The 24,461-nt window shown below is 42.1% G+C and overlaps 1 protein-coding gene across 1 annotated transcript in view; it reads left to right on the top strand.

Annotated features, from left to right (window-relative positions):
- cd164l2 (CD164 sialomucin-like 2) overlaps nt 1-24,461 on the top strand; it is a 45,706-nt gene that overhangs the window by 6,799 nt on the left and 14,446 nt on the right. Inside the window, exon 3 of the mRNA XM_060847564.1 lies at nt 15,579-15,653. Coding sequence (XP_060703547.1) covers nt 15,579-15,653 — 75 coding nt within the window. The remainder of the gene's footprint in view (nt 1-15,578; nt 15,654-24,461) is intronic.

The raw sequence follows: 24,461 nt of genomic DNA, 5'->3' as shown, positions 1-24,461 counted from the left end.
ATATAGAGCTCAGCATGCTTTGTTCCCAGGTACTGATCTCAAACTGTGTCAATCATCTTGTAACTTCCTACTGGTTGATAAGGTTTAGCAGGTGTAGAATTGAAAAATGATCATTCTTGATCGAGATTTGGAAACCATAGATATTAATCACAGTTGGTCCAATGTAAACTGAATCCTTTTGTGTTATCTATTTTGTTTTTGTTTACCTGAATAAAAGCCATTATTTCTACAACTGCTTTTCTAACTTTTGGACCTTTGCAGATTCACTCCTCCTCTTCAGAAGAGGTTTATTGGACTCTTTTTTTTTTTCTTTCTTCACAGATGCTGCCAGACCTGCTGAGTTTCTCCAATTTTTATTTTAGATTTCCATCCACAGAATTTTGCTTTTAATTATTGACATTTTTAATTATTTCCTAAAAGTGATGGGTTTTGATTTTCCTCGCCTTCAACCCTTTATGATATTTTCTGTTCCACTGAAGTCTCTCACAACCATCACATGTCCTAAAGGGCACTAAAGCCAATACAACAATGGCGACATGTCAGAAATACTTTAATGTAGAAAATACACCTGCTAATATATGTACAGCAAGCTCCCACAAACAGGAGCATGGTAATGACTGGGAAATCTGTTTGTGATGTTGATCAAAGGATAAATATTCACTGTCACACTGGAGATAACACCCCTGCTCTTCAAAATAGTGCCATGGGATAACTTTCTACACCCACCTGAGGGGGAATATGGAACCTCTATTTAATATCTCAGCCAACAGGTTCCTCCACAATACAGCATTTCAGTATTGCACTGGAGTGCTAGCCTTATTGTTCTGTGCTCTACTTCTGGAGTGGAAACCTTTGATTGAGGTGAGAGTGCTGCTAACTGAACCACAGACGACACCACATAGTCAAGTGTAAAAAGTTCTAGTTTTCGGCACTATACACTTGGGAATGATATTTTGTCCTTGGAGGGAGCAGAGTGTAGATTTGTAATAATGAAACATGGACTTTGTGTTAATCTAAAAAGAGAGACTAAGCATTCTATATCTCTCTGGAATTAAACTTGAATGGTATTTTTATTAAAGTTTTCAATATATTAAGGAGAAAAAGACTGGGTAGCTGGAGAGAAACAATTTCTAATGGTGGGGGGGGGGCGGCGGTGTTGTTGGTGAGGTTCGAAAGATTAGTTATACGGCATGGAAACAGAAACTTCAATTGGAGTTGGGCCTTTTTCAGAAGTAAAATGGAAAAACGGTTCTAAACCTAAGGGTTAATAGTTTGGAACTCTCCAAGTGGCAGTTGATACTAGATCAGTTGTTACTAGATCAGTTGTTAGGGCTTATGCTCGAAACGTCGAATTCCCTATTCCTGAGATGCTGCCTAACCTGCTGTGCTTTAACCAGCAACACATTTTCAGCTGTGATCTCCAGCATCTGCAGACCTCATTTTTTACTGTTAATTGTTTAACCCAAGGTTAATGAGTTTCCCTTAACCAGAGAGATTCAGGGCCATGAAACAAATGAGATGAGCAGTTTGATCATTGGTCACCCGTGATCTCATTTGAATGATGGTACAGGCACCGAGCTGGTATGGAGGTGCTGAGGGGAGCAGGGCTGAACTACTTTGTCCTGTCCCTATGTTGGTGACTGAATAATGCCAAGCGAATGTGGCTAATGCATCTAGATTATGGCTCCTGACTATATAACCTATTACCAGAGAAGAGCTCTTTGCAACTCATTGCAGGTTGCCTAGGTAAGCGAGTAACTTAAATATTTAATAGAACTTTGAGTAATGGAGCACGCCAGATTCCAATTTTAGCTTGGTACAGTGCTGAGTTTGCAAAATTGCTGGGTATGGTATGCCACTAAATCATTTGTTAACTGGCTTCTAACTTTTGTCTGGAGTACTTGAGCTGTACTATCTGATTCATGAATTCCTCACTACTTCAGTAGCCTTCTGATCTTTATGGTTCATAGTGAAGCTGATCACCAGTGTGCTGCTGCTCACCTTTTGAGTTGTTGGGTGATAAATGGGCAATTGGCCACAGTCCAATGACCCAGAGAAAATTTCTCTCCATTAGGAGGGAAAGAAAGCTATCTTTCACTTTCCTGATTCTGAAACCTGAAATGTGCAAACATGAAAAGTGCATACTTAGTTTGATTTAATGAGCAATATTTGTATTAAAGCCATAACATTCCAATTTGCAATCGCTGAAGTGATTGTACTGGTGTTTCCTAGCAGTTTCTGTGATACATTAATGTAGAGTTACTCCGGTTTCCTATCCACTAAAGGCTTTACTATAGTTAGAATTTTTATAATTATCTGATGATAATGCAAAAGTGGTGGTCTTTTTACTTTTATTTTCATCTTCAGCCTGTTGGACTGTTGAAGATGAAGAATATATGGAGTTGGTTGCAAAATTTGATTTTCTTAACATGGCTTTTAAAACTTTTATTCAACTAAAAACTGTTCATAAGGATCAGATGCTGCATAGATTTTATGATTTACCTTCCTACCTTGTTTTTTTAACACCAATCTGATATTGTGACAGAACAGAGCACAGCCTTCAAATAAAAACCACTGATAAACTTGAGCTACTGGATTCAAATCACCTCTATACACCAAACCATAGAAATAATAACTTCTCTTGGGAATAGGAGGGGTAAAAATGGACATTGAACCACTGGAAAATGAGGCTGGAGAACAAAAGAATGGCAAAGGAACTGAATAGATATTTTTTGCATCTGTCTTCATGGTGAAAGACACCAGCAGCATACCAGAACTTTGAGAGTGTCAGGGGTCCGAGGTGAGTATGGTGGCCATCATTAAGGAGAAGCTGCTGGGAAAGCTGAAAGGTTTGAAAGTGGATAAATCACTCAGATCAGATGGACTGCATCCCAGAGTTCTGAAGGAGATAGCTGAGGAGATTAGAGACGTTAGTGTTCTTTCAGGAATTACTGTTGTCAGGGAGGGTCCCAGAGAACTGGAAAATGGCCAATGAAATAACTTGCTTTAAGAAGGGAGGGAAGCAGAAGACAGAAAGCCATAGGCTAATTAGCCTGACCTCTTTTTTTTCTCTCCTCTTGGTAAGATTTGAGAGACAATTTATTAAGGATGAAATTGTGGAGTGCTTAGTGTGGTAAAATACGGCTGAGTCAGCAGGTTTTGCCAGGCATGACCGTCCCCTCATAAATCATTATATTTTGAGGTAATCAGCAAGTTAGACAAGGGAGAGCCCATGGGTGTGACCTGTTTGGATTTCTAGAAGGTCTTTGACCAGGTGCTGCACAGGAGGCTGCTGAATAAGATAAGAGTCCATGGTGTTAGAGGCAAGATATTGGCATGGATAGTGGATTGACTGACAGAAGGCAGAGAGTGGGGATAAAGGGGTCTCTTTCAGGATGCAGGATGGCAGCTAGTGAGTAGTAGAGTTCCACAGGCGTTGGGACCACAACTATTCACATTATACATTAACAGTTTGGACAAAGGGGTTGAGAGCATTATTGCTAAGTTTGTAGATGAGACCAGGACAGAGAGTGTTGAGGAAGTGGACAAGCTGCAGAAAGACTTGGACAGGCTAGAGACAGTTTCATCTGTCTGTCCTTTGCCCAGTGTGGGAAATTGTGAGGTTATGCACTTTGGTCGGGAGAGAGGAGGCATAGATTATTATCGAAACTGGTGAAGGCTTCTGAATCTAAAACACACGAGGGACCTTGGGCGTTCTAGTTCAGGATAATCTTGCGGTTAACATGCATGTTTATTTGGCAGTTCAGGAGGAAAATAGTGTTAGCATTCATTTGTTTTCCAAGATGGCTAGTATACAAGAGCAGAGGTGTATTGCAGAGGCTGTATAAGGCTCTGATCAGGCCACATTTGGAATATTGTGAGCATGTTTGTGCCCTCTATATAAAGAGGGAGGTGCTGGCATTGGAAAGCATTCAGAGGAGGCTTGTAAGAATGATCCTGGGGCTGAAAGGCTTGGCATGAGGAGTGGTTGAGGACTTCCGGGTCTGTACTTGGAGTTCGGAGATTGGATTAAATTGAAACTGACAGAACCTTTGAGAGGCCTAGATAGAGCCAACATGGAGAAGATGTTACCACTAATAGGTGAGACTTGGACCTGAGGGCACAGCATCCGAGGGAAGGGACAACCCTTTAGAACGGAGATGAAGAGAAATTTCTTTGGTCAGCGACTGATTAATCTGCAGAACTCTTTGCTGGAGAAGGCAATGGTGGTCAAGTCATGAGTGTACACAAGGCAGAGATCAGTTCTTGATTACAAGGAGAAGGCAGGAAAATGGGGGTGAGAAATATTTTTCAGCCATGATTGAAGTGAAGAGGACTTGATGGGCCAAATGGCCTAATTCTGCTCCTGTGTATTACGACCTAATAAAAGGTAAACTTCCTAAATCCCAAAGTATTGTAAATACAGTGAAATTTCAAGGAGGGAATTTCACTGGATTCCTTCAGTGTCTATCTCTGGGTAAGATGAAGAATAATCATATCAAAGTCATGTCTTGCACCCTGCACTGTACCCAAAGTGCTGTCATATCGAATTGTGGTGATTTTTTTTGTCGGAGGTCTGGCGCACTAGCTATTGAAACACCATCTGTTTGCTGCATCTTCTGGTGTCATACTGGGGAAGAAGTAAATTTTATTGCTTCAATAATTTTTTATTGCTTCTGGCATTGGAAAAATTGCAGTTGTGCCTGAGATCTTGCTGATTAAAATCAAATCTATTTTCCTCCTGTGAGCCTGTTTTAACTGAGTTCATTTTTGCATTCTTCAATCTATCTCCTCTGGTCAATGAAAAACAATTGTATGAAACAGCTTGCCTCTATATTCCATATCTATTGACGTTATTGCTCAGGTTTGATCATTTCAGCAGATTTCCCAATGAGATCAATCAAATGTGACTGGGGGGTGTTTTTTTTTTAAAAAAAAAACGCACTTTCCTTTAGACTGTTGTCAAATGCATGTTGGTTTCATGGAATTTGACCATTTTTAAATCTTGTTTGTTTTTTAATCTCTTTTTAGAAACCATTTCGATCAATGAAGATCCCAGGTATTAAATTAGCCAACAGCATTGAGAGATTACTATTCTGTATTTTATATCGTTCACTTGACTCCATTCTGGAATGGGTAAAAAGTGAGGTCTGCAGATGCTGGAGGTCACAGCTGAAAATGTGTTGCTGGTTAAAGCACAGCAGGTTAGGCAGCATTCAAGGAATAGGAAATTCGATGTTTCGGGCATAAGCCGAGGGCTTTCCTGATGAAGGGCTTATGCCCGAAACGTCGAATTTCCTATTCCTTGGATGCTGCCTAACCTGCTGTGCTTTAACCAGCAACACCTTTTCAGCTCCATTCTGGAATGAAGGACTTGTCTGGTGAAGAAAGGTTGAACAGTTTGGGCCTTTTCCTGTTGGGAAGAACAGGCAGGGGTCTTACTGCAGCATTGAATATCTTGAGTGGATTTGACAAGGCTGATTCTCAGAGGGTCTTGTATGAGAGACTAGAATTAGGACTCTGCTCAAGAATAAGGTCTTGCTTTTAAGACTGAGATGAGAATTCTGTTGCTCAAGATTACTGGCCTGTTATTCCATGAAAGCAGCGGAGGCTGAGTCATTGACTTTTCTCGAGGTTAAGTTAGATTTTTCTGCTGGAGATTTGAGTGACTGGTTATGGTGGTGGGTAAATACAAATGTTGTGTGGTAACTGTGACTAGATCAGCCATAATCTCATTGAATGCCTAATCCTAGAGCCATTGTCATGCAGTATGGAAACAGACCCTTTGGTCCAAATCGTCTATGCTGACCAGATATCCTAAATTAATCTAGTCCCATTTGCCAGCGCTTGGCCCGTATTCCTCTCCACCCTTCCTATTCATATACACATCCAGGTGCCTCTTTTAAATGTTGTAATTGTACCAGCCTTCACCACTTCCTGTGGCAGCTCATTGCGTACACGCACCACCCTCTGCATGATAAGCTTGACCCTGAAGTCCATCTTTTTTTAATTTCTTTCCCCTATTCAACCTGTGGCCTGTTGGTTTGGACTCCCCTTCTCTGGGGCAAAATACTTTGTCTATTTATCCTATCCATGCCCCTCATGGTTTTATAAGCCTCTATATGTCACCCCTCGGCCTCCATCCAGGGGAAGGAAGCCCAGCCTATTGAGCCACTCCCTATAACTTACCCTCTAGTCTTGGCAACATCCTTGTCATTGTGTTTCCTGCACCCTTTCAAATTTCACAACATCCTTCCTAAAGCAAGGTGACCAGAACTGAGGCAGCATTCTAAAATTGGCCTAACCGATGTCCTGTACAGCTGCAACATGACATCCCAATGTCTATACTGTATTCTGACCAATGAAGGCAAGTGTGTCAGATGCTCCCTTCATCACCCTGCTCCTAAATTCTATTTCCTATGGTTGACTTTACAAAGCATCCTGGATCAGTGCAGCAAAATAACCAACCTTGAAGTTTACATTCATCCGTAAGGCAATGCTACTTTGGGAGATGCAGAATATGTACACTGCTGTCTGATGTTTTAGCCAAAGCATTTGCGGTGAATTGTGCTACCTTTTCCACCAGAGGATGTGGCTTTAATTTTTTTTTTCTTATGCTGTGGTATCCTGGTGTGACACTGTTGTTAAACGATGGGCAGGATGTCCCAAACTGTGGGTCATGACCCCTACTCTGGTCACCAGCCAAACCTTTGGGGTCACAATTTCCAAGGGAGCCATTGCTATGAAGCCCCTTTGGGTTGTGAGGACTTTTTTTTTCCCTCAATAACAAGTGAGTCCGCACCATCCTGTTAAAATTAGGAATCACTGCAGCTGGGGGAGCAAGCAGCAAGATTGTTAGCACGGTGGCTCAGTGATTAGCACTGATGTTTCTCGGCACTAGACACCCAGGTTCAATTCCACCCTCTGACTGTGTGGAGTTTGCATGTTCTCATTGTGTCTGCGTGGGTTTCTTCCCACAACCTACAAACCTTTGGACTAAGGGTGGATTGGCCATGCTCGATTGCCCACAGTGTCCAAGGATGTGCAGATAATGGGGATTAGCCATGGGAAAGGGGAGAGTTGTGGGGGTAGGGATGCTCTTTGAGGGTCGGTGCAGGCTTAATGGACTGAGTGGCCTCTGTCTGCCCTGTAGGGATTTTATGATTAATATACATAGGCCTGGGACAGAGTTCTCTGATGGACAGACACCAGGAACTTTTATGGGAGTCTCTGGTCCCGGGCCAGGAGCACTGCCAGAGCCTGTGATCTCTGGGCCTGAGAAAACCAGAAACATGAAGGATCTGATGGAACAATCTGTCCATCTTGCAAATGTGACATTTTGTTTTGTCATAGTGACCGTTGGCTGTAAGACAGTAAGCTGCACTGACTGACAATAATATAAACAACAGTAACATAACTCTGGGGTTTTTGGTGGGATTCCATGATGCATCTGTCTCATTATAATGGAACATGAAGAGGCCATTCAGCTCGGTGACTGTGCTAGACTTGCTCCTTTTGAAGAGCAATCCAGGTAGTTTCCCCTCCACTCTAAACCCCATATCCCTGGAATTTTATTCTTCGTCTTTATTAAGTTTCCTTTTTATATTTTGGAAGACTACTCGTGAATCTGTATCCACTACCCAAATGCTGCATTTCAAACCCTGGCCACACTCAGCATCTAACTTGCTCTACATTGTCTAAAGTCTTTAAAAATCACATAAACCTGTTTGACTGTAACCTAGTGTTATTTGGAAACACTAGTTTTCAGAGCACTGCTCTTTTGTCAGGTAGTTAGTAAGGAAGGATTATAAGACACAGAATTTATAGTAAAAGATCAGTGTCATGCAACTGATGTGATATATTGAACAAACCTAGACTGTTACGAAGTCTTTCATCTTTTAGCATGGGTTGTAGATTTTGATTCACTAATATGTAAATCCCAGATTTTCTTACAAGTCACATTCCTGAGATAACTTAAGGTTTTATTTTAAATAAAACCTTTAGTGTCTGCAATTCTTGCAAGTCTTTGTGCGGTCGAAATCTATCTCCTGACTGTAAAGTCACCTTCTATAGATGATTTGCAGCAGATTGATGGTCTGGGAAACCCAGAAGGTGGCAGGGGCTGGTTAAGAGGCTATTTAAGAAGCTGTACTGGACACTTTCTGCTACTAGTCGAAGTGGAGACTGTCAGACTTTGGTTAGGCCACATACTGTGAGCAGTCTGATGTCTGCACTATATAGCAAGGATGGGATTGCACTGGAAGATTACAAAGAAGATTCAACAGGATGTCCCCTAGGATGGGGTACTAGCCATGAGAGGCTGGACAAGCTCGGGTTATCAGCTTTTTGGTGCAGAGGGGGCGGGGGACTGGATTGAGGGGCATAGTCAAAGCAGCTGTTTCCCATTGGTTGAAGGGTCAGTAATGAAGAGACATGGTAATGCTGTGCTCAATTGGTTAATGATTTTTCCTGCTCCTTGGATGCTTCCTGACCTGCTGTGCTTTTCCAGCACCACTGTTGTAAATTCTGGTTTCCAGCATCTGTAGTCCTCACTTTTGCTTAGTTGGTTAATGAACCTGTTTAGTAAACATGAGATCCTGGATTCAAATCCTAGCCTGTACCTTTAAGGTGTGATTGTGGTATTGCAGAAATATCACTGGGTTAGTTAACCAGAGGATCAGATTAATATGCTAGGGGTATGGGCCCAAATCCCATGAGGGTAGGTGGTCAGAATTATTTGGCACCCTTTTGTGGTGCATTGGCAGTGTCCCTGCCCCCCCCCCCCCCCCCGAATCAGGGAGCTGTGGGTTCAAGTCTGACCTGCTCCAGTAGTGTGTATTAACATCACTGAACAAGTTGATTTAGAAAAATAGGTTAATTTTTTTTAATGAGGCATAATTTTATTATGAAAGGCAGGTGGATTAGAGGAGATTTGAGGAAAATACTTCCCCTCAGAGGGCGATGGGAGTCTGGAATGTGCTGCCTGGGAGGGAAAGTTGAGGAAGGATTCCTCACAATCTTTAAGTACTTGGAGGAGCTACTTGAAATGTCATAACATTTGAGGCTATAGGTAATGTGTGGGGATGTGGGACTCGTATAGTTTTAGCATAGCTTTGGCAGTACAGAATTGATGGACTGAAGGATCTCTTCTGTACTGGATGATTCTGAGATTCTATGAAAGCAAATGTATGAGTGCAAAGCCTTGATCCTGACTTATGCTCAACTACTGCAGTCCCAGGAAGGACTTGAACCTTAGAATCCCATTCGGCCCATTGAGTCCACACTAACCCTCTGAAGAGCATCCCACCCAGAGCCATCTCTGGAACCCTGCATTTCCCATGGCTATTTCACCAAGCCTACACATCTCTGAACACTATGGGCAATTTCCCATGGCCAGTTCACTTACCCTGCACACCTTTGGATTGTGGGAGGTAACTGGAGAAACCCACGCAGACACGGGAAGAACATGTGAACTTCACAAAGACAGTCACCTGAGGGTGGAATCGAACCTGGGTGCCTGGCAGCAGTGCAAACCACTGAGTGCTGACCCTTGTAAACGCTGAAAACAGCACCACTTGTAAACTCTTTTCTTTGGCATCATTTCTAACCTAATCTGTGGTTTTGTCATTTTAATGATGGTGTCGATACTTGGTTTTTATTTTTGAAAATTTCCGTTCTTTCTTTATCTGTCGGTCAAGAAGTAAGTCCTGGATACATTTTGCTCAGCATAGATCCTTGTTCAAACTTCCCACTTAAGTGCATTTTTTTTTGAAAAAATGCACTTAAGTTTGATTCCAAAATATAGTTTGTGAAACATCTTTTAAAATCCAGGGGATTGTCCCTTTTAGTACTGGAGACCTGCAACAGGTGGATACCGTGTATCATCCGTTTCTAGTGACTGGTTACACACAGTAAGTGTTTGCAATATGTAAACTGATGCCTTGTTTGTTCAATTATAACATCAGCAGCACAAACCCAATTCAGTTGCAGTAACATCACCTTGCATGTAATCCAACCTTGAGATTGGTTAGTTATCCTCCAGTATCAGATCACTGTTACCAAGTAACACTGCGTGCTGAATTAATGCACTGTAAAATTTAGTAGATTCTTTTGTGGGACATTTATTTTTAAATTCAGCAAAAAAAGTCCGTATACTCGAGCACAGGGATTGCTTGTGGGATAAACACTACATTATCTTCCAGGTTTGAAGTACTCAAACAATTTTTTTTTAAAAGGTTGCATTTACATAGAGCCTTTCATTACCTCCACCTCCCACCTGCTTTTGTAGCCAGTGGTTTTGCAGGGGTCTTCAATTTATGAATGTCTGACTTAGGAACACCCATACTTCTGTATGTGATTCCATATAGATGTGTCTTTTTCAAAAACCTGTATGAGCATTTCCTGTACTCGTGAACGGTTGCTTTATATTTTTATGTTCAACTTGCAAACAAGCAGTCTCAAGAATGAAGGACCGAGCAGAACTTGTTTGCAATCTGGGATCTGCCTGTATTGTGGAACCACGTTGCACCCCTCAAATGGCAATGTATAACTTTATTTTGAAATTCAGCCCCTGGGCCATAGGTGCCACTAGCTGAGCCAGTATTTATTGCCTGCTGGAAGAGCACAGCAATTCAGGCAGCATCCAAAGTGCTCTTCCAGCACCACTGATCCAGAATCTGGTTTCCAGCATCTGCGGTCATTGTTTTTTACCTCATTTATTGCCTGCCCCTAGTTGCTTCAGAGAAGGTGAGGGTAAGCTGTCATTTGAACTATTTCAGTTCATTGTACTGCATGGACACCCACATCATCATGTCATTACCAACCATTGTATGTGTGATGTTCTTTTGTGGATATATTGGCCAAGATATCAAAGCAAGTCCTGTACTCTTCAAAATAGTCCCTCTCTGAGGATGGAGAGGGCTTCAGTTTCCTGTTCTAATCAAGAGAGCGCACCTCTAACAGTGTTCACTACTCTGTGCACTGAATTTATGAAGCAGGAATCATATAGCACAGAAATAGACCCTTCAGTCTAACCACGTTCCCAAACTAAACTAGTCCCACCTGCCTGCTTTGGCCCATATCCCTTCAAATCTTTCCTACTTTATAATATTAAACACATTTGATAAGGTACATAACTTATCTGCATCCACCACTTCTGGCAGATCATTTTGCAAACTAACCATTCCTTTTTTTTAAAAAAAAGGAAAATTGCCCTCCTGTCATTTTTAAAAACTTTCTCCTCTCTCCTTTTTTAAAAAAAAATGCCCTGAGTTTTGAACTCTCCACCTTTTGAAAAGATCCATGCTATTCACTTCAAAATCATGAAGGCCATAGGCCTTTGTAAGGTCACCCCTTCCCTCAATCTCTTATGCTGCGCTGAAAAAAACGTCGCAGCCTCTTTTTGTTTTAACTCAACCCTCCGTTCCTGTCAACACCCTGGTAAATCTTTTCTGAACCCTGTCCAATTTAACAATATCCTTCCTACGACAGGATGACTAGATGTGTACACAATACTTTGGAAGAGGCCTTACCAACATCCAGTATAACCACAACATTACATCCCAACTCTGATACTCCAAGGTCCGAGCAATGATGGCAAGCATGCTGAATGCTTTCTGAACCATTGTCTATCTGTGATACAACTTCCAAAGAATTAGATGCCTGAACACCTGGGTCTCTCTCTATTCTATGACACTACCCAGGGCCCTCCCGTTACTATATAAAACTGCCCCCTGTTTGTTTTACCAAAATGCAAAACCTCACATTTATCCAAGTTAAACTCCATCTGCCACTCAGCCCATTGACTCTAGTGATCAAGATCTCTAATCATGGATATCCTTCTTCACTGTCCACCTATGCCACCAATCTTGGTGTTATCCAGAAATTCATGAACCATGCCTCCTAAATTTTCATCCAAATCATTTATTAAAATGACAAAGCAGTGTACCATGTACTGATTGCTATGAAACACTGCTGGTCACTGGTCTCCATTCTGAGACCACTATAACACCCTCTGTCTTACTGTCAAGCCAATTTTGTATCCAATTGGCAAGGTCTCACAGACTCCCATGTGATCTAACTTTAACAATTGGTCTACCACGAGGAACCTTGTCAAAGGTTTTTACTGAAGTCCAAGTGAACATTGACTACAGCTCTGCCCCCCTCAATGTTGGTTACTTCATTTTAAAAACTCAATCAAGTTCGTGACACACTTATTTTCCTCATACAAAACTATATTGCCTATCCCTAATCAATCCTTGCCTCTTCAAATACATAGAAATCCATCTTTCAGAGTCCCTCCTCCAACCTGTCCACCACTGATGTCAGACTCCGATGTATCCCTACAGCCTTGTTTTAAACAAAAAGCCAACATTAGCCGCTCACTAGTCCTCTGGCACTTCATCAATGGTTATAGATGAAGCAAGTATTCCTTCTAGAGATCCTGCAGTTTCCCCCCTAACTTCCCACAATGTCCTGGGATACACTTGATCAGGTCCTGGAGATTTATCCACCTTTGCTTTCTAAGCCCTTCCAGCAATTCCTTTTTTTTGTAATGTGAACTGTTTTCAAAACATCAATATTTATCTCCCAGAGTTCTCTAGCCTCCATTTCTTTCTCCGCAGTAAAAACCAACATGAAATATTCATTTAGTATCTCTCCCATCTCCTGGGGTTCAATAGAGTTGAATCTGCAAGTACTGTATCCTATGGCAAGGGTTGTTTCAGAAGAAGGGTTTATGTCTGAAACGTCGAAGCTGCCTGACCTCATGCGCTTTTTCAGCTTGTTTCAGAAGAGACTTGCTTGATTTGCTTCAGGAGGAGCAGACTGGTTGGTCATTTCTGCCTTTGGTCACAATGTTACAAATTACCACTATACAGATTTTTTTTTCAAATTGTAGGTGTCTCTGTTTGGAAAAGGTAGCCCTTTTTGAGAGCTTCCTTCAAAATCCTAACTTCATAATAAATTGCAACTGTCCGTTGCTGATGTCTTTCCCTACCAATTTGTTAACCCCTGGTTTATAGGAATTTAACACACACAATGCTTTATGTTAACTGAAATGTTATGTCTGAAAGATCTTTTGTAAATCTGACTTAGTCTAATTTGTTTTTCAGTCAGCAGGCACACAGGCAAACCATTGTTTGTTCAGTAATATAATCCTATTGCTTAACATTTTTTTGTAAACAAATGCAGGAATGTAACCGGCTCTGATTTCTTGAGTTGCAGCATGCACAGTCAGAAAAAGCTTGTTTCAAAATTTGTATTAGTGGCTGATTGTGTTCTCTGCTCCAGAACAGCAGTGCAGCCAACTCTATAATGGTTCCAAATTTTGCACAAAGAATAACAACTGAACTGCTATTGCACATTGTCACTATATAGATTAAATCTAGCATCTATACATGTAGTTAAGCACACAGGTCAGAAGTTGCTATCTGCTGCTCCTCCAATGTTGTACAAAGCAGTAGCTTGCCAAGAGACTCTGAAGAAAAACCAATGCAAAGCATAAGCTGCTCTTTATTGAGCAATGATCACCGTAAACACTGTTCTCAAAAAAAACAAGCTGGGATCGAAGTTTTTGTGATCACTTTTTTTAAAATGGTTGAATCTTGTTTGTTATTGCATCTAGCACTGCAACATAACACCCCCCAAGTGTGGAGTCTCTCTTTTCCAGATATTAAAAAAAATTCTCCAACAGCAGTTAATGTTGCTTTTTAACCCTAATTGGTGAAATGCAGATCTTGGATATTATTGTAATGTGTACTCCAGTCCAGTGGAAAAGGTATAATATCGCCACAAAAGGCACCATCTTTGGTACAAAGATACCTAGGTACGAAACCCTTTGTCCTAAGACCAAGAAAGCTTAACTTATTAAGCACTGCCTTCATTGAATAAGTAATAAAAACTTCTGGATGAAAGGGGAATCCAAAATGGGGATACAGGGTGTGAAACAGGCAAAGAAATTTAAAACCAAGAGGTGTCTGCTCTCACTGGGTCAGTGATCTCACTGGTATGGGTGAATAGTATCCACCTGGTGAGAATTAGAACTCAAATGGAGTCTGAGCTTGTCTTTAAGTAGAGTGCAAAATGGGATGCCAACAGGAAAGCATTAGTGGTCAATGCTGTATGTAGCAAAAGGAATGGGCAAGGGTGCATACAGGAGGAGCTGGATGTAGGAATTAATGCTACTATCCCTCTGAAATATCAACTTGCTCAGCTAGAATCCTTTTTGTCCTGGATTCTGGTTGATCATTTTGAATGGGATGTATTGCACCTTTTTTAAAAAAAGTTATTCCACTCCCAGTGAGAGTATCCTGACAGATTGCTGTTTACATTCAGTTTCACTGAATCCTGTCCAATAATGATTCAGCATTTATTTCTGTTTTGAGCTTTAGGATGATTCTGGAATTCTACCTGGTGGATCTCCACCTCCTCTTTGAAAAAAAGAATATTGAGTTTTCTGTATCTGAGGTTCATGCCTTAATTTATTTAGTTTATGGTTTGAAAGCTGATTTTTTTTTTTCTTAAGTTAATCATACAGCACAGAAACAGACTCTTTAGTCTAACTCTTCCAGGTTTTCCAAACTGAACTAGTCCCTTTTGCCTGCGTTTAGTCCGTATCCCTCTGAATCTTTTCCTAATCATGTAACTGTCCCAATGTCTCTTGATGTTATAATTGTACCTGTCTATACCATTTCCTCTAGCAGCTCATCCCATCACCCTGTGTAGAAGGGAAAAACATTGATTCGTGAGTCCCTTGTTTAACTTTTGAGATACCGTTCCAGAGAAGGCTCATGCCCACTACTGACCAATATGAAACTGTGACTAAAAGGTCTTCCAGACCATTGATCCTGGGAGGTTTGTGCTAAAATTAAGCTGCTCCCTTGGGGGCATTGAGCCAGGTTGACAAATTTTGCCCAGTGAAAATTTTAATTGTTTTGTTTTTTGAAAGGTCAACCTAATTCTGTCTCTTGGATCATTGTCCTCCCTGGCCCCTGATGATTTATGGAAAGAATTGGGAATGGAAGCCAATTGGTCAATATGTAAACAACTCCCTGGAAGCTAACCAGTGCAGTGGATCTCCTATTGTCATAAACCTGGGAAGTGTGGTTAGCCCCCGTATCTCCGTATCTTGACAAGGGGCATATGAAATATTCACTGCCAATTCCTGCACCATTCTTCCCTTTCTATACAAGACTACAGGTTGTGCTAGAATTGGGATTAGAATAGTTAGGTGGTTGTTTCTGACCAGTGCAGACATGATATGCCAAAGGGCCTTTTTTCTGTGCTGCAGATCTGACTCATATAGTTCTTGCAGTAATTGTTTTTAAGCTCCAAATACATTTTTCTGTTCTAAGAAACTCCGGTCTGGCAGCTTTGGAGAGAAAACAGTTAACATTTCAATTCTAGTGACCCTACTTCAGAAGGGTTCTTGCATTTCTTTTTCATTCTGAAAAGTAACTGTAATTACTGTTTTGGAATAACCACTATTCTGAATTTATACATGTTGTAAGGAGCACCTCTTAAATCTGTACACCCCAGGAAAGTACCAAAACTGGACTCTTCTTTGTTTTTCTTTTCAGAAATCTTTTGTGTTGCAAAGACATCTGAAAATCTCACTGACTGCACTACACATGACGAAGTTTCAATGTGTGAAGGTACGAGAAATGATTTGACTTTGTAACTGCCTGACTCATGTCTTACTGTTCCCAAAATGTGAAATGCTCACTGCCTCCTGTCAGCAGAATGTAACGCTGCTGCTGTTGTGCTAATTCTCTCTGACATGTTTCTCCCCATTACGTCAGTGTTCCGGATTTGAGACCGACCTTGTAACTAATTCTATAAAGAAAGTGTACTTGTGCTTTGTTTAGAGAACCTGAAAATCATCCCTTTACGTCCTAATGCGCAACGTTCAAAATGCTCAACTAGAAGGAAGCAATTATTTTAGTCCCAGGAAGCTCAACCTGTCAGATTGCTGTATAATTCTATTTCACTGTGAATCCTGACTAATAATTCAGTATTGCTTCCATTTTGAACTTATGGATGATCCTGGAATTTTAACTGTTTATTACACCTGTTCTTTAAAGAAAACGAACATTTTTAGTTTTCTGTACCTTGGGTTCACCGGTTGATTTTGTTTCCACTTTCAAAATTTTGAAAGTTGGCTTTTGTTTTGTATGTTTGTTTTGAGAGACTGGTCCAAAGCAATATCCTGTCTATCTGACTGGGGGGGACAGGCTTTGGAGTTAGATTCTATCAGGGGACACAGAACCAGCACGAGACTATTTGAAGATCATTGTGTGATTTGGATTCATCAGTAGTTGCCTGTGTTGTGTGATTCTGCCCTGGGATGGCTGGATGCAGTGAAATGCTGTGGAATTGCATCTGGGGGCTTGTGAATTGGAAAGCAGCCATGCCTTCTGCAGAACAATCTCTGTTGTGTTTGCTTGACTGGAAGACTGTGTTAAAATCAATGAGATAAGAACAATGACTGCAGATGCTGGAAACCAGATTCTGGATTAGTGGTGCTGGAAGAGCACAGCAGTTCAGGCAGCATCCAAGGAGCAGCGAAATCGACGTTTCGGGCAAAAGCTCTTCATCAGGAATAAAGGCAGTGAGCCTGAAGCATGGAGAGATAAGCTAGAGGAGGGTGGGGGTGGAAGACGGTGTTGTACAGTGGGAACTCCATATTGTCTCAGTGGGGGATTCCTGATGTCTTGTTTTGGTGATGCCAGCCTGTATGGTTGTGGAGTATTGTTTGATTTTCAGCTATGCTCCTTGTGTCACTATCCTGACAATAGATTTGTGAGCAAGTTTTTTGTGATGTAGAAACATTACTCTCCACTTCACTCCCACCTTGATCTTTGGAGGGAAGAATTCTAAAGAGACAACTTTGTGGTTGACGAAATGTTTCCTTCTCCAGTCTTAAATTGGAAGCTGTTATTTTGAAACTGCTTTTTTTTTAAACTTTGGGATTTGAGTGTTGCTGGCCAGCATTTATTGTCCATCCCTAGTTTCCCATGAGAAGGTGATGATAAGCTCTATCCTTGAACTGCTATAGATTGATGCACAATGGGATGGGAATTTCAAGACTTTGACCCAGTGACAGTGAAGGGACAGCAATATATTTCCAAGTCAGGATGGTGACTGGCTTGGAGGGGAACTTGCAGGGGGTGGTGTTTTTCATGTATCTGCTGCCCTTGTCTTTCTAGATGGAAGTGGCTGTTTGCCTACCCAGTCTCTCGACCTATCCATATTCCATTGCAGCCTCTGTATTCTCCTCCACTTGCCTTCATACTTTATCTTTTGTACCTTTTTTGACACATTTGGCTACAGGACAGTTGACCCCTTCATCCAAGTTTGCAATATAGATTGGAAATAGATGCTGACTACACTGATCCCTACACTATCCCATTGAGTTGAGGCTTGTTAATCTGAAGATGGCCAATGATCCTGACCTTCTGTTTCCCCTTACTTAGTAAACCATCTTCATGAATCTCTCGCCCTGACGCCACCAACTCTCATTATGTATTTAACTTTCTCTGTGAAACCTTTTTAAAATGCTCTTTAGAAATCCCAAATACAGTACATCTTCTGGTTCCCCTCATCCATCCTGTTTGCTACATCCTCAACCTCCAATAAATGAGTCCAGCGTGATTTCTCTTTCAAGAAACCATGTTGACTCTTAATGCCCTGCTGTTACCTCAGCAGTGGATTCCAGCAACAGACCAAAAACAGACGTTAGACTGGTTTCTTGATTCTGTCTCCCACCCTTCCTCTTTTGTACATAGTTTATGACTCCTTCCTATCAGAAAGATGTTGTGAAACTTGAAGAGGTTCAGAAAAGATTTACAAGGATGTTGCCAGGGTTGGAGGATTCGAGCTACAGGGTGAGAGGCTGAACAAGCTAGGGCTGTTTTCCCTGGAGCGTCGGAGGCTGACGAGTGACCTTCGAGGTTTACAAAGTTGAGGGGCATGGATAGGATCAATAGGCAAAGTCTTTTCCCTGGGGTCAGGGAGTCCAGAACTAGAGGGCAAAGATATGAGACCTAAGGGGCAACTTTTTCAGAGGGTGGTAAGGGTATGGAATGAGCTGCCCGAGGAAGTGGTGGAGGCTGGTACAATTGCAATATTTAAGAGGCATTCGGATGGGCCTATGAATAGGAAGGGTTTGGAGGGATATGGGCCGGTTACTGGCAGGTGGGATTAGATTGGGTTGGGATATCTGATCAGCATGGACGGATCAGACAGAAGGGTCTGTTTCCGTGCTGTACATCTCTATGACTTTATTTTGGCAGGTCCAACAATTGCATCCAACATCTCTGCAGGAATTTTAAAACATAGGGAGCCTCTGTCAAAGAGACTCCAGAGTTTTTGGTTCCGTTAGATTTCCCAGGACCTTTTCTTCCCTCACGTGTTTGCCCTCTTCATTTTCTACTATTCTAGAAATGATTGAGAGACCAATGCAAAGTGCTTTCTGTCCATTTTGCCATTGCTTTGTTTCTAGTTATTGTTCCCAGGCTCTGCTCCCACGGCACCAAATGTCTTTCTTCTAGTATTCAAAGTTTGTGAGAAGATTCGTAGTTCGGGTGCTCGTTGTTGTGGTTCTGTTCGCTGAGCTGGGAGTTTGTGTTGCAGACATTTTGCCCCCTGTCTAGGTGACGCCCTCAGTGCTTGGGAGCCTCCTGTGAAGCGCTTCTGTGATGTTTCCTCCGGCGTTTGTAGTGGTTTGTTTCTGCCACTTCCGGTTGTCATTTCCAGCTGTCCAGCTTCCGGTATATTGAGTCTAGGTTTATGTGCTTATTGATTAATTGATTGAATCTGTGAATGAGTGCCATGCCTCTAGGAATTCCCTGGCTGTTCTGTTTGGCTTGTCCTATAATAGTAATGTTGTCCCAGTCGAATTCATGTTGCTTGTCATCTGCGTGTGTGGCTACTTTTAGTATCACAGACAAGGAGAGTGAGCTATGTTTTTTAATTTACTCATTCATAGCGGTAAACACTTTTTTTTTTCTTTCCATTTGATAAAACCCATAAATCTCAACACTAGGAATTACTTAATGGCCAATGTTTTAGGAATGGAGCAATTTGTTGGACTTCCTCACACCCTCCCTAGAGTCCAGGAGGTGTTGGTCCTAGAAGAATAAGATTAGTTACGTTGCAGGAGGATGCCATTTAGCGCCTCTAGCTTCTGCAGTTAATTATTCCACTCTCCTGCCTCTTTTTCCATTAGACTGCAAACTTCTTTCCTTCACTGACCGGTCTGGACAAGGTGAATGGGCCTGTGTCAAGGGCGAAAGATTTCCAGACTATGGGGGCATATTTTTAAAGTGAGAGGAGAAAGGTTTGAAAGGCATTATTTGTTTCTTAGAAAAGTGTTCATGTATGGAATGAACTTCCAGAGGAAGTGGTGGATGCAGATACAGTTACAACATTTAAGACATTTGGCGAAGTATGTGAATAGGAAAAGTTTGGAGGGATCTGGCCCAGGAGCGGGCAGGTGGGAGTTATTTAGTTTGGGGTTAGAGTCAGCATGAACTGGTTGGACTGAAGGATCTGGCGCTGAATCTATTTATCCAAATCCCTTTTGAAAGCAACAATTGAATCTGTCTAATGGTCATCTGTGTATTCCATATTCAAACCACACAGATTTATTTTTTTAATGTACAATTTTTCATGTTCCTCTTATTAATCCTTTTGTCAGTTGCTCGAAGTTACAAATATTTTCACAAGGTACTTAAGGCGTGCCTGTCTTCAAAGGCTAATGATGAAGCAATTATCAGGTAATCACTGACATCACTGTGATGGTCCACATAGGCACTAATGACATAAGGGATGGGGATTAAGGCAGAAATTCAGAGTGAGGGTGGAAGCTGAGAGCTAGAACAGTTGTTATCTCCGGTTTGTTACCTGTGCCACGTCCTAGCAAGGTGAGGAATAGCGATAGACAGCAGTTGAACATCTGGTTACAGGGATGGTGCAGGAGGGAGGGATTTCCATTTGATATAACCCATAAATCTCTCAGCACTAGGAATTACTTAATGGCCATTGTTTTAGGAATGGAGAAATTGGTTGGACTTTCTCACACCCTGGATAATTGAGGCTCATTCTGAGGTAGGTAGGAACTCTACAAACAGGACGGTCTACACCTGAACGAGAGGGTTACCAGTCTCCTGGGGGAGAAGTTTGCTAATGTTCTTCAGGTTGGTTTAAACTATTTCAGCAGGGGGATGGCAACCTGGACTGTAGTTAGAGTATACAATCCCCGTTTGGGCGGCACGGTGGCACAGTGGTTAGCACTGCTGCCTCACAGCGCCTGAGACCCGGGTTCAATTCCCGACTCAAGCGACTGACTGTGTGGAGTTTGCACGTTTTCCCCGTGTCTGCGTGGGTTTCCTCCGGGTGCTCCGGTTTCCTCCCATAGTCCAAAGATGTGCGGGTCAGGTAAATTGGCCATGCTAAATTGCCCGTAGTGTTAGGTAAGGGATAAATGTAGGGGTATGGGTGGGTTGCACTTCGGCGGGTCGGTGTGGACTTGTTGGGCCGAAGGGCCTGTTTCCACACTAAGTAATCTAATCTAAACTATACAGGTTGTTGAGAGTATAGAAATAAGGTTTCAGGGTCGCAAGTAGGCACCGGTATGCAAGAAGTTGGTTCGAAGGGTGTCTACTTCAATGCCAGGAGAATCCAGAATAAGGTGGGTGAACTTGCAGCATGGGTTGGTACCTGGGACTTCAATGTTGTGGCCATTTTGGAGACATGGATGGAGCAGGGACAGGAATGGTTGCTGGATGTTTTTGGATTTAGATGTTTCGGTAAGAACAGAGAAGATGGTAAAAGTGGGGGAGGTGTGGTTAGAAATAGGAAAGGAGAGGTCAAACTTCTATAGGCCTCTGAATAGCTCCAGAGATGTAGGGAGTAAGATAGCAAAGATGATCCTGGATAGGAGTGAGAGTAACAAGGAATTGTTATGGGGCCTTTACCAGTCAATATTTTGAAAGTTAATACTATAGTTCCAGTAATTTAGATGGGTCAGTTCCAATGTGTGCAGGAGGATTTCCTGACCCAGTATGCAGACAGGCTGATAAGAGGCGAGGCCATATTGGATTTGGTATTGGATAATGAACCAGGCCAGGTATTCGATTTTAGAGGTAGGTGAGCACTTAGCCAAATTGTGGTCACTATTACCAATGTTTACTTAAGCGATGGAAAGGGATAGGTATTTACCACAGGACAAGAGTTATAGGTGGAGGAAAGGCAATTGATAGAATTTGGCATGCATAGGATGGGAAGGAAACAGCAGGGGATGGGCATAATTGAATTGTGGAGCTTATTCAAGGAACACTACTATGTGTCCTTGATAAGTTGAGCAAGGAGGAAGTGTTTGAGGGAACAGTCTACTAAAGAAGTAGACTCTCTTGTCAAGAGGAAGAAGGCATATGTTAAGATGAGACGTGAAGGCTCAGTTAGGGTACTTGAGAGTTACAGAAGGACCTAATTAACCAGAAGGACCTAAAGAGGGAGCTAAGAAGAGCCAGGAGAGGACATGAGAAGTTGTTGGCAGGTAGGATCAAGGAAACCCTAAAGTTTTCTATAGCTATCTCAGGAATAAAATAATAACTAGAGTAAGATTAGGGCCAATCAAAGACAGTAATGGGAAGCTGTGCGTGGAATCTTGCAGAAATAGAGGAAGCACTAAATATTTTTTCAGTATTCACGCTGAAAAAAGACAATCTTGTCAAGAAGAATACTGAGATGCACGCTACTAGACTAGACAGGATTGAGGTTCACAAGGAAGAGGTGTTAGCAATTCTGGGAAGTGTGAAAATGGGTAAGTCCCCAGGGCCAGATGGGATTTATTCTAGGATTCCCTTGGAAGCTAGATAAGAGATTGCAGAGCTTTTGGCGTTGATCATTGTGTCGTCATTGTCTACAGGAATAGTGCCAGAAGACTGGAGGATAGCAAATGTAGTCCACTTCTTCAAGAAGGGAAGTAGAGGCAACCCTGGTAATTATAGACCAGTGAGCCTTCCTTTGGTTATGGGTAAAGAGTTGGAAAATGTTATTAAAGATAGGATTTGTTGTAATCTCAAGAGGAATAAGTTGATTAGGAATAGTCAACAAGGTTTTGTGAAGGTTAGGATGTGCCTCAAAATCTTACTGAGTTCTTTTGAGATGGTGGCCAAACAGGTGGATGAGGGTAAAGCAGTTGATGTAGTGCATATTTATTTTAGTAAGACCTTTTTCATAAGGTTCCCCCTCCCTCCCACCCCCCAGTAGGCTGTTGCACAAAATACGGAGGCATGGGGTTGAGGGTGATTTAGCAGTTTGTATCAGAAATTGGCTAGCTAAAAGAAGACAGGATGGTTCATGGGAAATCATCATCCTGGAGTTCAGTTATTAGTGGTGTCCTGCAAAGATCTGCTTAGGAGCCACTGCTGTTGGTCATTTTTTCTATATGACCTACATGAGGGCATAGAAGGATGGGTTGGTAAATTTGCAGGTGATACAAAGTTTGGTAGAATTATGGATAGGGCTGAAGGATGTTGTAGGTTTCAGAGGGACATAGATAAGCTGCAGAGCTGGGCTGAGCGGTGGCAAATGGAATTTAATGTGGAAACGTGTGAGATGTTCACTTTGGAAGGAGCAACAGGAACACCCATACTGGATTAATGGTAAGATTCTTGGTAGTGCAGATGAGTAGAGAGATCTTTGTCCATGTACCTAGATCCCTGAAAGTTGCCACCAAGGCTGATAAGGGTTGTTAAGGCATACAATGTGTTAGCTTTTATTGGTAGAGGGATTAAGTTTCAGAGCCATGAGGACATTTTGCAGCTGTACAAAACTCTGGTATGGCTGCAGTTCTGGTCACTGCATTATAGGAAGGATGTGGAAGCCTTGGAAAGGATTCAGAAGAGATTTACTAGGGTGTTGCCAAGTATGGTAGGAAGATCTGATGAGGAAAGGCTGAGGAACTTGAGGCTGCTTTTGTTAAAGACACGAAAGTTGAGCGAGAACCTAATGGAGACAGAAGAAAACCAGAGGCGTAGACAGGGTTTATGGTGAGAGCTTTTTTTCCTTGAATGATGACGGCCATCACAAGGAGACATAGCTTTACATTGAGGGGTGATAGATGTAGGACAGATGTCTGAGGTAGCTTCTTTATTCAGAGTAGTGGGAGTGTGGAACACCCTGCCTGCAACAGTAGTAGTCTCACCAACTTTATGGGCATTTAAATGATCATTGGATGAACATATGGATGAAAATGGAATTGTGTAGGTTTAGATGGACTTCAGATTGGTTCCACAGGTCAGTGCAACATTGAGGGCTAAAGGGCCTGGACTGTGCTGTAGTGTCCTATGATGCAAATAAGACATGGGCTGAGTGACCTGCTGTTCTATCAAATCTACTCCCCCGTTCAGTAAGATCATGGCTGATCTGTTAATTTTCAACTCCACTTTTCCTGCCTTTCCCTAAAACCCTTCAATCCTTTCCTGATTAAAAATGTCTCCGTCTTGAATGTACTTTAATGACTCTGCCTCTACAACTTTCTTTTTTTTAGATTAAATTACTTAGTGTGGAAACAGGCCCTTCGACCCAACAAGTCCACACCGACCCGCTGAAGCGCAACCCACCCATACCCCCACATCTACCCCTTACCTAACACTACGGGCAATTTAGCATGGCCAATTCACCTGACCCGCACATCTTTGGACTGTGGGAGGAAACTGGAGCACCCGGAGGAAACCCACGCAGACACGGGGAGAACGTGCAAACTCCACACAGTCGCCTGAGGCGGGAATTGAACCCAGGTCTCTGGCGCTGTGAGGTAGCAGTGCTAACCACTGTGCTGCCCAAAGAACTCCACAAATTCACTACTTGTGAAAGAAGTTGTTCCTTGTCTGTTTATAAATGTGCGACCTGTTATTCTGAGAGTAAGCTTTCCTGTCCTAGACTCTCCACACGGGGAAATCCATGATCTCTCCACATAGAGTCATAGAGATGTACAACATGGAAACAACTTCAGTCCAACCCATCCATGCCAACCAGATATCTCAACCCAATCTAGTCCTGCCTGCCATATCCCTCCAAACCCTTCCTATTCATATACCCATCCAGATGTCTTTTAAATGTTGCAATTGTACTGGCCTCCATCATTTCCTCTGGCAGCTCCTTCCATATATGTCCTATCATCGCAATCCTGTAAGAATCCTTTTTTTCAATAAAAGTCACCCTTACATCTGAAAAAGAATCAGAATGCTCTTGTACTACAATAACTCCAAAATGGCTTCATTTTCAGAAAACGTTCTTGTGCAGTTGTCTTTTTAGTAAATGTTCCTAACCAGATTAGCTGGTCATCTCTTTTATTCATGCTGTGAAGTCAGAGTGAATGGTTCGCCAAGAATGGAATAGTGTTAGAATGCTGGCTTTCTGAAATGATGAAATAAGTCAGTGACACACCACCG

The sequence above is a fragment of the Hemiscyllium ocellatum genome, chromosome 30, assembly GCF_020745735.1.
Source record: "Hemiscyllium ocellatum isolate sHemOce1 chromosome 30, sHemOce1.pat.X.cur, whole genome shotgun sequence".
Taxonomy (NCBI): Eukaryota; Metazoa; Chordata; class Chondrichthyes; order Orectolobiformes; family Hemiscylliidae; genus Hemiscyllium; species Hemiscyllium ocellatum.
This window is presented reverse-complemented; position numbering and strand designations above follow the sequence as displayed.